At 39.6% G+C, this 12,109-nt stretch overlaps 1 protein-coding gene across 6 annotated transcripts in view; it reads right to left on the bottom strand.

Annotated features, from left to right (window-relative positions):
- The window catches only part of NLN (neurolysin), a 104,146-nt gene that overhangs the window by 19,280 nt on the left and 72,757 nt on the right, over positions 1 to 12,109 (bottom strand). For 5 of the 6 annotated variants that reach the window (XM_054487531.2, XM_063664851.1, XM_063664852.1 and 2 more), the window contains one exon: positions 9,683 to 9,884. In XM_054487531.2, coding sequence (XP_054343506.1) covers positions 9,683 to 9,884 — 202 coding nt within the window. The remainder of the gene's footprint in view (positions 1 to 9,682; positions 9,885 to 12,109) is intronic. The other variant, XM_054487532.2, reaches the window with a different exon arrangement.

Below are 12,109 nucleotides of genomic sequence, written 5' to 3'. Positions count from 1 at the left end.
CCCAGTGCCAGCTGTGAAAGCTGCTTGTGGTACTCCTGGTCCAGCTGCAGCCTTGCAGGTAGCCTTGCCTCCAGTGCCTGTGCTGGCACCTGGAGCTGCTTGCACCGTCATAGCCAGCATGCCTGGCTGTGTGCAGTGGCTGGACCCCATGCTTGCTCACTCATGCACCCCTTGCCACTCCACTTGCCCTTGGCAGGCATGGGATCCAGGCCAATAGTGCGAGCTGAGTGCAGCCTGCCAGGCTGAGTGGGCCCAGTGGGCCCAAGCAAAACTTGGGCAAAGGTACCACTGGTCACAGGTTTCTGGCTGGTGATGCGACACCCCAAGGATCCCGTGACACTACTGCACAATTTTCTCACGGTGATGGTTTTTAAATAGGTACTAATAGCAAATAAAGGCCAAATCACACCATCAGCCACCATCATATGATATACTGACAAAAATACAGACTTTGTATATCCTGCTTGTATGAAGATTTTTCAGTCAGTTGCATATGAGGGAGGAAGTCAACCCCAAATGACAACAAAAATGTGTGTGTGTGTGTTTGTGTATGTGTGTAGGGGAGGATTCAATATCCAGAAAAAACATACACAAATGAATAATTCATGAGCTAGAGTAAAAATTGAATAAAATAAGAATACAGTTAACATCATGCAGAGTAGAGAAGAGGGCTTATTCTATTCAAAAGCCATTTTGTAGCTGGGGAGAGAGCACAGCAAATGAATGAAAGATCAACAATGTCTTCTAAAGAACAAAAGGAAATGTTTGTAAGGAGAAAAAGCTAAAAATAACCCTAGTGCTTACTAATTTCCCGAAAGTTGGTCATCTGTTTCTCCGTGAGCCCTTTGGGCAACATCATTTAAATATTTTTCAAAAAAGGAGGACAAAGAACCTACAAAATTTGAAAGCTCAATTTGCAGCAAACAACCGAATTCTCAAGAGAAAGGAATGCAGTCAGCCACTGTGTATGTCCACACAGAAACCATGGGTAAGACTCACAATCTAGCAGCCTAATGGATCTTATACAAAACAGCATGGGTGCTTAACCATTACTCACTGTTGACCAGCCAACAAATACCATTCCCCAGTTTTTAAACTATAATCCAAAGAACCCTAAAAAGTACTTCATATAGTTATCAATGCAAACAATTTGAAGGTGTTGGTAATAGTTGCTTATGGGCCATGATAACTATTGATGCTAATGTATTTCCCAGATAAAGCAGTAAAAAACACACAAAATAATCCAATTAACAAATATTTTTTGTAGCTGACACTTCAAAGAGTTTTAGGGCTTTTTTTTTTTTTTTTTTTTTCGCTGCAGGAAATATTTAGATAATAAAAGCCTAGAAAACAATGTAAACTTAGATTCCTGTTTGGTTAGAAGTTCTTGAGAGGAAGACAGTTGTCTAAATACACGATTTTGGCCAGGCACGGTGGCTCATGCCTATAATTCCAGCACTTTGAGAGGCAGAAGCAGGAGAATCGCTTGAGTTCAGGAGTTCAAGATCAGCCTGGGCAACATTGTGAAACCCCATCTCTACAAAAACTATAAAAAAATTAGCTGGGCATGGTGGCGCATTTCTGTAGTCTCAGCTACTCAGGAGTCTGAGATGGGAGGATCGCTTGAGCCTGGAAGGTGGAGGCTGAGGCTGCAGTGAGCCATGATCACGCCACTGCACTCCAGCCTGGGCAACAGAGTGAGACCCTGCCTCAAAATAAATAAATAAAAAAATAAGTAAGAGAGTTTTCTTCACTATCCAGGCTGGAGTGCAGTGGCAGAATCTCAGCTTACTGCAAGCTCTGCCTCCTGGGTTCACGCCATTCTCCTGCCTCCTGAGCAGCTGGGACTACAGGCGCCCGCCACCATGTCCAGCTAATTTTTTGTATTTTTAGTAGAGATGGTGTTTCACCGTGTTAGCCAGGATGGTCTCGATCTCCTGACCTCATGATCTGCCCGCCTCTGCCTCCCAAAGTGCTGGGATTATAGGCATGAGCCACCATGATTGGCTGTCTTTACTATCTTTTAAACAAACAATAGGATGTCTAAAATGTACTCTGTTTCAGATTTTTACAACAGATAACTTAATGCTATAGAGATTAACTTTGCAATTCCTACAGTGCAGTAAGAACAGGAGCAGAATCATATAAATTGAAGCTTCGGAAGTCCTATGAGCTTTTGCTGTATTTAAAGGCCTAAATCTTACATGTGACTGTTCTAATTAAGAGACCAGTTGCTTTTAAAGGCTACAACTAAGTGTTATTTTCATGATAGCAAATCCCAACTCAAAGAAAAGGCAGTTGCTGAAATCAATAAGTGTATTGTGCTCATGAAAAAGGACAGGCCTCAGGAGACCTGACATTGGCTGTCTGAAGTGATCCAGTACTGATTTCTTAGCAGTCATTCCACATCCTGGCCTGTCTAATCTATCCCTAAATCCAGGGATGATGGAGAAGTTTACATAACAAGGCAAGGTATTTTTTTTTTAAAGTGACCACTAGCTACTAGACTTTGCCATAAACAGATGATTAAAAGGCCATAGTTTTAACTTCACACATACCGAGTGATCACTGGAAATAATAGTAATAAAGAGAATGTGTTGACATCCTTCTTTATCTTCACAACTGCCCTATAGTTCAACAGTTCAGTATCACCATCATCCTTTAAAGGACCCAGGAAATAACATAATTTGAAGAAGTTTTGAATACTGCATATTAAGTTCACAGGCTTGCTCCCAAACTAGCTATACCTTCCTGATCAGGTACATCTTATTTAAACTGCTTCTTTTTAAGATGAAAACAAATAAAGGTACTATTCAAACTCAAATGCTAGAGAGTATGCTTTATTCACCACTGTATTTCCAAAATCCAGCACAGAAAGTAGAGGATGTCCAATTAATATCTGTGAAATGGATGAAGCCCTGGGGAGAATATTTCTGTATGAAGATTCAAACTTAAACAACTCAAAGATATTTTCTCTTGTAATCATTCTTGACCGCAACCTCTCACCTCTCTACTTTTTTTCATACTTGAAATTCTACTTTTATTATTTTACTTAATATTATGCTTTTAATTTTTTATTTGTTGCACTTCATGTCCTCAAGCTAAATTCTAAACATTCAAGATACTATAACTTTTCTTTCTTTTGAACCCCATCCTACCATAGATAATATGACATGTCAGACACATAGATAGTCAATAATTCTGTTTCTTAAAATAACTATATAGGCTGGGCATGGTGGCTCACGCCTGTAATCCCAGCATTTTGGGAGGCTGACGTGGGCAGATTGCTTGAGCCCAGGAATTCAAGATCAGCCTGGGCAACATGGTGAAACCCTATCTCTACAAAAAATACAAAAATTACCCTGGTGTAGTGGTACATGCCTGTGGGTCCCAGCTACTTAGGAAGCTGAGGTGGGAGGATCAACTGAGCCTGGAGAGGTGGAGGCTACAGTGAGCCACGATTGTGCCACTGCACTCCAGCCTGAGTGACAGAGTGAGACCCTGTCTCCAAACACAAACAAACAAAAAACTAAACATCCCTCTCTTTAAAAAATATTTTGATTTTTAAAAAATAATACATGTAGAAAATGCAGTAAGCAAATGAAAGAAATAAGCACATTCCCAAATAAACATTATGTGTTAATACACTCATATTTTGGTTATGACTTCATTTATTTTATTTACACATGTATGTACTGTTTGTATATGTATAAGCAAACAAATAAAATAACAAAAAGAAGATCTTGAAAGAAATTACATCTAATGTTAAAGTCACAAACTAAAACAGTGTGCAGGAGTTGGGGCTAGGGAGACAGGGTGACAGCAGACGCCACAAGATTGATGATAGGGAGTTCACTGCATTTTAGGACTGAAACCTCAACAGTCAACTCACACAGAGGGAAACCTAGAAATAAATAAATGCATTCATTCCACATTTGCATTCATTCTACATTATTAGAGTGTCATTTAATAAACTTAGGAGAAGGAAGTCCATCCAACAGGATAGAAGACATCCAACACATTTGGAAGACCAAATTCAGACCATGAATAGTACTGTCTCCAGTGTATGGAATGGGAGCGCAAACACGCAATAAAGTAGAGCAGTTAGGTCATGACTATCGGACCCTGGGCAGGTCCTTCTATGTCTCAGATTTTTCATTTGGAAAATGGGGACAATAACCATAGCCATCTACTTCAGAGCATACTGTGAAGATAAAAATGAATGAATGTAAAGCAGTGTGTATATTTCCTGGCACCTGGTACATGTTCAGTAAGTCTCAGCTGCCTGTCTTCTTCTGAGCCTGCATATTCTGCCTGACTAGGTATGGTCTTGGCTGGTCTAACCTTGTCTTTCGCTTGTCTTTCGCTTCCTGGGGGTTAATACTGGAGATAAACATACCCACATTGCTCTTCAGCTAATCCTCTATCACTCCCAATACTCCAAGCTGCTCTTTCTGTTATTGTTTCAGGTATCAAATTCTAAGTAGGCAGCAATTATGAAAACAAAACAGAACCAAATACAAACGTGAGGGTTTCCAATCACCTTCCATAGGTCTTCACTCAAAACCCATTGAAGGTAAGCATTTGTGAATTCTGTTGAACCTCATGTGGCAGTAATTTTCTCACGGCAGATGGTCTTTTTTACCCCCTTTCTAGTTTTGAGTTGTATATTGATCTCAAAAGAGTTGAATTATACATAAGCATAGTTTCAAGAATACTTCACGTACATATGGCTCCTTATGCTTTTCCAAATGCCTTTTCACATACTGCTTGGTTTAATTCTCCCAACCGTCCAGGGAAGTACACAGAATTGCTGTTGTCCCCATTTTCTGAATAAGCAAAATAAGATGGTTCAAAAAGTTTAAATAACTTTCCCCAAATCATACAGCCAAGTCCACAGATACACAAATGATGTTTGATCCAGTGCTCTTGTCATAACACCAGGGTGCCTTCCTGACTAATACAGGGTACATTTATCTACAGCAGAATCTAATCCAAATATTTAGAGCAGACAAGCTGCTTTATTTATTAGTTTTCAACCAAATTAATGATTTCAAGTCACATTTTGAAGTTCTTCTGCCCATTCCTTTCACGTTTAATTAAGAAGGCTTTAGCGTAATTCTGATGTGTTTCCTTAGAATAACGACATCTTTACAGTTCAAAATTCAACACCGCTCTTAATGTACAGCACAACACAGACATCACAATGGAGGCTAAGAGGCATTACTATTCTACAGAAGTTCAAAGGCTAGTGATTACTGACAGCTCAAACCACAATAAAGCCATGCAACAGGAACAGATACTACAGATATCACCTCTTGATTGCTATCTTCAAAATTACCTACCTACCCTGTAAACGTAATATGAGTGAAACTCATGTCCTGAATGATGAGATAGTAGACATATTGAACTAGTGCATCTACATGTTTGAAAACGGGATGTTCTTGCCAACATGTTTAAATATTACGATGACAAGCTCAAACGAGCCCTTCTAGTCATGAAACCTGCCAACTGCCACAGTGGAGAGCTCAAACACTGAGCTGCCATTTCTTAAAACCAATGTACTGAATACATATGGCAAATTTTTAATTCACTATATATTTCTTAGGTAAGCTAGAAGTATTAGTGAACACAGAAGTTGTCAATCTCTGTATTCACTATCATCCATTTTAGGTCAGTACAAAAGGCTTTGAAATTATAAATTTGCAAATATATGGATCGGTGCCTATGAGAAACAAAAGTAGTGATCACTCGTGATGACCTTAAAAGTTCTTAAAATATTACAGGCTATCTGAAAGGATTAATAGACAAGAAGAGATTTTTCAAAGATAATCTCATGAAGATATGACCAAGTAAAGAACTGTACCAACACATTATTCATCAGTATGACACATTTTGTGCTCATGGATGAGGTTAGGCAAAACTTTAAGAACTGAATATGTCTACTGTTTCAAGAGAGAAACACTAAGCTGGTGAATGCAATATATATATTAATAGTTCAGTCATGAGTCAGACAGCTCTAAAATGTCAGAGTACCAAGAAAAGATTTTTCTAGTACTAAAGTGACTATCTCAAAAGATCACAATTAATGTAAGAAATAATGGGAACAATGGAATGAGTTGTGGAGAACTGACGGAATACATGGTAAGCATATGATAATAAGTTGATAAGAGGACTGTGCCTGAAAAAAGAACATGCATCAAGAGCACTGAAAACCCTATTTGAAGATCACTATTATCTTAATAAATGTGATTAAAAGACCAAAATGCTTCCTTGTGAAATCACCAAATAAGAAGGAAACTGCTATAACTCAGGAGTTCTTAACTTGAGATTCATTGTGGTGAGGGCTTCGAGGGGTCTGTGAGCCTTTTGGAATTTCACGCATATTTGTAGGTGTATTTTTCTACAAGAGGTACCCACAGCATAAATCAGATTTTCATAGGGTCCTCAGATCCTAAAATGTGAGCATCCACTATTTTAAAAGCAGGTCATTATTAATCTATGTACAAACATATAACTGGATTTTGGATAATATAAGTAATACACCATAAGTCTAACATTAAGAAAAATATTTTTGACTTTTCTAAATTACAAAAAATTTTTTTAAATGTAAACTGGAGTTATCCTAATTAAAGGAAATGTCAACCACAGTGTGGACATTGATAGAAGGTCCACACGATAAATATTTCAGGGATCCTAGTGCTATGATAATGGACTTTATTTATTTATTTATTTATTTTGAGACAGAGTCTCACTCTGTCACTCTGGCTGGAGTGCAGTAGCACGATCTTGGTTCACTGCAGTTTCTGCCTCCTGGGTTCAAGCAATTCTCCTGACTCAGCCTCCTGAGTAGCTGGGATTACAGGCATGTGCCACTATGCCCGGCTAATTTTTGTATTTTTAGTTGAGATGGGGTTTTGCCATGTTGGCCAGGCTAGTCTCAAACTCCTGCCCTCAGGTGACCCACTTGCCTGGGCCTCCCAGAGTGCTTGGATAACAGGTGTGAGCCACCATGCCTGGCCTATTTTATTTATTTTTTGAGACAGGCTCTGGCCCTATCGCCCAGGCTGGAGTGCAATGGCACACTCTTGGCTCACTGCAACTTCCACCTTCCAGGCTCAAACCATCCTCCCCCTTCAGCCTCCCAAGTAGCTGGGACTACTACAGCCTCCCAAAGTGCTGGGGTTGTGGGTGTGAGCTGCCATGCCTAGCCTTGCAAAGCCTAGCCACACTACCACACCCAGCTAATTTTTTGTATTTTTGGTACAGATGGATTTTCACCATGTTGCCCAGCCTGGTCTTGAACCCCTGGGGTCAAGCAATCCTCCTGCCTTGGCCTCCCAAAGTGCTGGGATTACAGGCATGAACCACCATGTCCAGTGAGTGCTATGATAATACATTTTAAAAACACCTAAGAAAGAAAGGTTAGATTATTCTGAAAGATTTATTTTCCTTGGATTAAAGAGAGATTAAAAATGGCCATATCAGGACATTTCTCTGGACATATTCATATACTATTCCCCTCTGTTTTTTAAAACAAAAGATGGAAGCACCAGGTTAAAGATAAAATGCTGAAAGAACCAAACAGTTTTTAAACAAAGGTGATAGAAGTATTTTGGAAATGAATGGGTACATTTTGGGTTATTACAATGATTAGGGCTACTCTGGGATATAGGGATGCTGGATGCACAGGACTGATTCTGCACATGTCGGGACAACAAAAAGACTGTTCCATATCCTGCTTGTCATTCATACCACCTGCTAGACTATTCACATAAATCAAAAAAACTAGCAGTAACTGAACCGAGAAACTAACCCCACTGTACATATTTTTGCCAAGCATTTTTTTTTCTTTTGAGACAGGGTCTCACTTTTTCACCCAGGCTGGAGAGCAGTGGCGCGAACACAGCTCACCGCAGCCTCAACCTCCTGGGCTCAGGCAATCCTCCTGCCTCAGCCTTCCGAGTAGCTGGGACTACAGGTGTGTGCCATCATGCCTGGCTAATTTTTGTATTTTTTGTAGAGACTGGGTTTCACAATGTTGCTGGTCTTGAACTCCTGAGCTCAGGCGATCTGCCGGCCTTGGCCTCCCAAAGTGCTGGGATTGTGGGTATGAGCTGCCATGCCTAGCCTTGCGAAGCATTTTTTACACAATTTTAATTTCTAAGACTACAAGTACTAGGATCTACTGTGTAAGCTGAAGTGAGATTACTTTTTTTTGAAGTTTCCCAGGAGGTGTTCATCATTTTGGAACGTCATGCCACCATTGTCAGCACTGTTCTAGGACTTGAGCTGACAACATAAACCACTTCCATCAGTTTGCACTTGCTGCAGCTCCATTCAGGGTTACTTCCATACAGTGCAAACCTCCAGCATACTTCATTATGTCTTACTGCATAGTCATATCCAAGCATTATCACTTGAAAAATACAAAAATTTCTTCTATTTATATTCAGTGAGGACACCGTATGGATTTAAAAAGATTCTCTGTATAAAGACCATTAAGGAAAACTAGTAAAATCCAAATAAACTGTGGTGTTCAGTCTGTACTACTGTATCAATGCTGGCTTCTTAGCTATGACAAATGTGCTATTGGAATGGAAGATGTTAGAAGTAGGGGTGAGAGGCTGAGGTATACAGGTAATCCTTATATCATCTTTGCAAGTTTTCTATAAATCTAAAAGTATCCTAATAAAAATGTTTTTGTTTTTGTTGTTGTTGTTTTTTAAGTCTACCTTTAGAGACATACAGAGATTTCAAATTTGGAAAACTGTACCTTCATTTCTGTTACTATCAGTTTTTTGGGTGGTTTTCTTTTTTTTTTTAAGTCAAGGTCTTGCTCTGTCACCCAGACTGGAGTGCAGTGGCACAATCATGGCTCACTACAACCTCAACCTCCTGGACTCAAGTGATCCTCCCACCTCAGCCTCCCAAAGTGCTGGGATTACAGGCATGAGCCACCATGCTCAGCCAATAACAGTATATTTCAACTATTATGGTGAATTGCTAAACTAGACATTTTCATATGTTAATAATGGTTAAATGTTAGCAAGTTCATATGGTTCATGCTAGAATAGTCTGGGCCTAATTAAACGGATTGTATTACAAAGTTGAGAATAAATGTACTTTTTATTTTCAGAAATAAAAAAATCAGTTTTAATCTACTGCACACATACACCTCCACTCTGGCAAATTCTTTGCATGGTTATACTATACTATCTATGATTTTAATTTGAAGTTAGTAAAGGGAAATGTTACAAAATTATTATTTAAAAATGAGTAAAGGGTCTAAGAGGGTTGAAAAACCACTAAAGTAAACAAAGCATTGATAAGCAGAAGAGACAGATTACAGCACAGTTTTTCTGAGAAATTTATATCAAATTCCTATAGAAAAGGATTAAAAGGAAAAAGCAAAGTATTTGTAACCTTTCCTTACAGATAGTCTTATTCTTTTTCCATAGGCTGTTATTCAGCAAACCTGTTTCACTGGTAGATGAACCTCCAAGTAAAAATATGTTGTGAAAGAGGACAGGATAAGGAAAATTTTGGTTTTGCAGAAGGCCTATAAAATTCTTGAACACATTCAGCTTCTGAAAAAACCTGTTAGCAGAAACCTGACAGCAGTCAAAAAGTTGTCTAAAAAAACTAATTGGCAGGTTTACTGGGGGAAAAAAAAACTCACCTGTGCACAAATCTGATGCATCACGTGACCAAACTCATGGAAGTAAGTCCTCACCTCATCGTGTCTCAGGAGAGAGGGACGACCTGCCACTGGCTGTGAGAAGTTCACCACGAGGGCAGCCACTGCCATCATCCGGCTTCCATCAGGCAGAAGGCAGCCAGGCTGGAGACCGAAGCAGGCCGCATGATTGTATTTTCCATCCCTAGGAGCCAGAAACACGCGTTGGCAAGATAGGAAAATTCTCCTCTAGCAACTACACTGGCATGGCCTCTTCCAGTCATTAAGCCATATCTGTTACCAGAGATGCTTTTAAACATTAATTTACCTTTTAGAAAGTAGGTTATTTTGCTAAAATGGAAAAACTAAAGCTAAACAAACAATAACCCCACTAACATTCTGTGTGAGCTCCAAAGTTTCTTTTATTGAAAAATCTCGAGGTAAGAATGAAGAATGCATGTCACACCGACAGCTGAATGTCCAATTTATTTTAATGAGGTTCTACTTTTCTTTTTCAAAGATGGGATTATTAAACACTAAACAATGCTGAAACACACATTTGAAATAAAAGATACAGTTTGACTCACTAGGCAGCCTTTTCATTAAAATTGGAATAAAAAACTCAATTTCAGACGATAAGGTTTTTCCTTTTATTTGAGGAGGAAAGAATCAGTAATCACAATTAAATAAGCTTCTTTTATAAACTAGACAGGCCTTTTTGAAACAGAACGCTTTTAGTTAGCCCGGGAAAATGCATAAATTATACTATCAATTAGACTATTCTTGTACAGTGTCGTATCTGTGTGGTCTTTCCAAAAGCTATTAGACTTCATTCTCCAAAAGCTATCAGACTTCATTCTGGGAGTATGTGTCCCTTCCCCCTTTTCTTTTGCTCAGAAGACTAATAGTACCTGGTCTTTTTTTTTTTTTTTTTTTTTTGAGACAGAGTCTTGCTCTGTCATCCAGGCTGGAGTACAGTGGCATGATCTCAGCTCACTGCAACCTCTGCCTCCCAGGTTCAAGCAATTCTCCTGCCTCTGTCTCCTGAATAGCTGGTATTACAGGTATGCAACACCATGCTGGTTAATTTTGTTCTGTTGTTTTGAGACGGAGTCTCACTCTGTTGCCCAGGCTGGGGTGTGGTGGCAAGATCCTGGCTCACTATAACCTCCACCTCCTGGGTTCAAATGATTCTCCTGCCTCAGCCTCTAGAGTAGCTGGGACTACAAGTGCTTGCCACCACACCCAGCTAATTTTTGTATTTTTAGTAGAGATGGGGTTTTGCCATGTTGGCCAAGCTGGTCTCAAACTCCTCACCTCAGGTGATCTGCCCTCCTTGGCCTCCCAAAGTGCTGGGACTATAGGTGTGAGTCACTGCCCAGCCTAATTTTTGTATTTTTAGTAGAGATGGGGTTTCACCATGTTGACCAAGCTGGTCTTGAACTCCTGGCCTCAAGTGATCCACTTGCCTCAGCCTCCCAAAGTGCTGGGATTACAGCCACTGCACCCAGACAGTACCTGATCTTTTTAAAACCTATTCTGAATTGTCCCTGTTTGCAGACGACATGATTGTATATCTAGAAAACTCCATCGTCTCAGCCCAAAATCTCCTTAAGCTGATAAGCAACTTCACCAAAGTCTCAGGATACAAAATCAATGTACAAAAATCACAAGCATTCTTATACACCAACAACAGACAAACAGAGAGCCAAATCATGAGTGAACTCCCATGCACAATTGCTTCAAAGACAATAAAATACCTAGGAATCCAACTTACAAGGGACATGAAGGACCTCTTCAAGGAGAACTACAAACCACTGCTCAAGGAAATAAAAGAGGATACAAACAAATGGAAGAACATTCCATGCTCATGGGTAGGAAGAATCAATATCGTGAAAATGGCCATACTGCCCAAGGTAATTTACAGATTCAATGCCATCCCCATCAAGCTACCAATGACTTTCTTCACAGAATTGGAAAAAACTACTTTAAAGTTCATATGGAACCAAAAAAGAGCCCACATCACCAAGTCAATCCCAAGCCAAAAGAACAAAGCTGGAGGCATCACATTACCTGACTTCAAACTATACTACAAGGCTACAGTTACAAAAACAGCATGGTACTGGTACCAAAACAGAGATATAGATCAATGGAACAGAACAGAGCCCTCAGTAATAACGCCGCATATCTACGACTATCTGATCTTTGACAAACCTGAGAAAAACAAGCAATGGGGAAAGGATTCCCTATTTAATAAATGGTGCTGGGAAAACTGGCTAGCCATATGCAGAAAGCTGAAACTGGATCCCTTCCTTACACCTTATACAAAAATCAATTCAAGATGGATTAAAGACTTAAACGTTAGACCTAAAACCATAAAAACTCTAGAAGAAAACCTAGGCATTACCATTCAGGACATAGGCATGGGCA

This window comes from Pongo pygmaeus, chromosome 4, assembly GCF_028885625.2.
Source record: "Pongo pygmaeus isolate AG05252 chromosome 4, NHGRI_mPonPyg2-v2.0_pri, whole genome shotgun sequence".
In the NCBI taxonomy this organism is placed as follows: domain Eukaryota; kingdom Metazoa; phylum Chordata; class Mammalia; order Primates; family Hominidae; genus Pongo; species Pongo pygmaeus.
The sequence above is the reverse complement of the archived record's forward strand: the minus strand, read 5'-3'. Positions and strand labels throughout refer to the sequence as shown.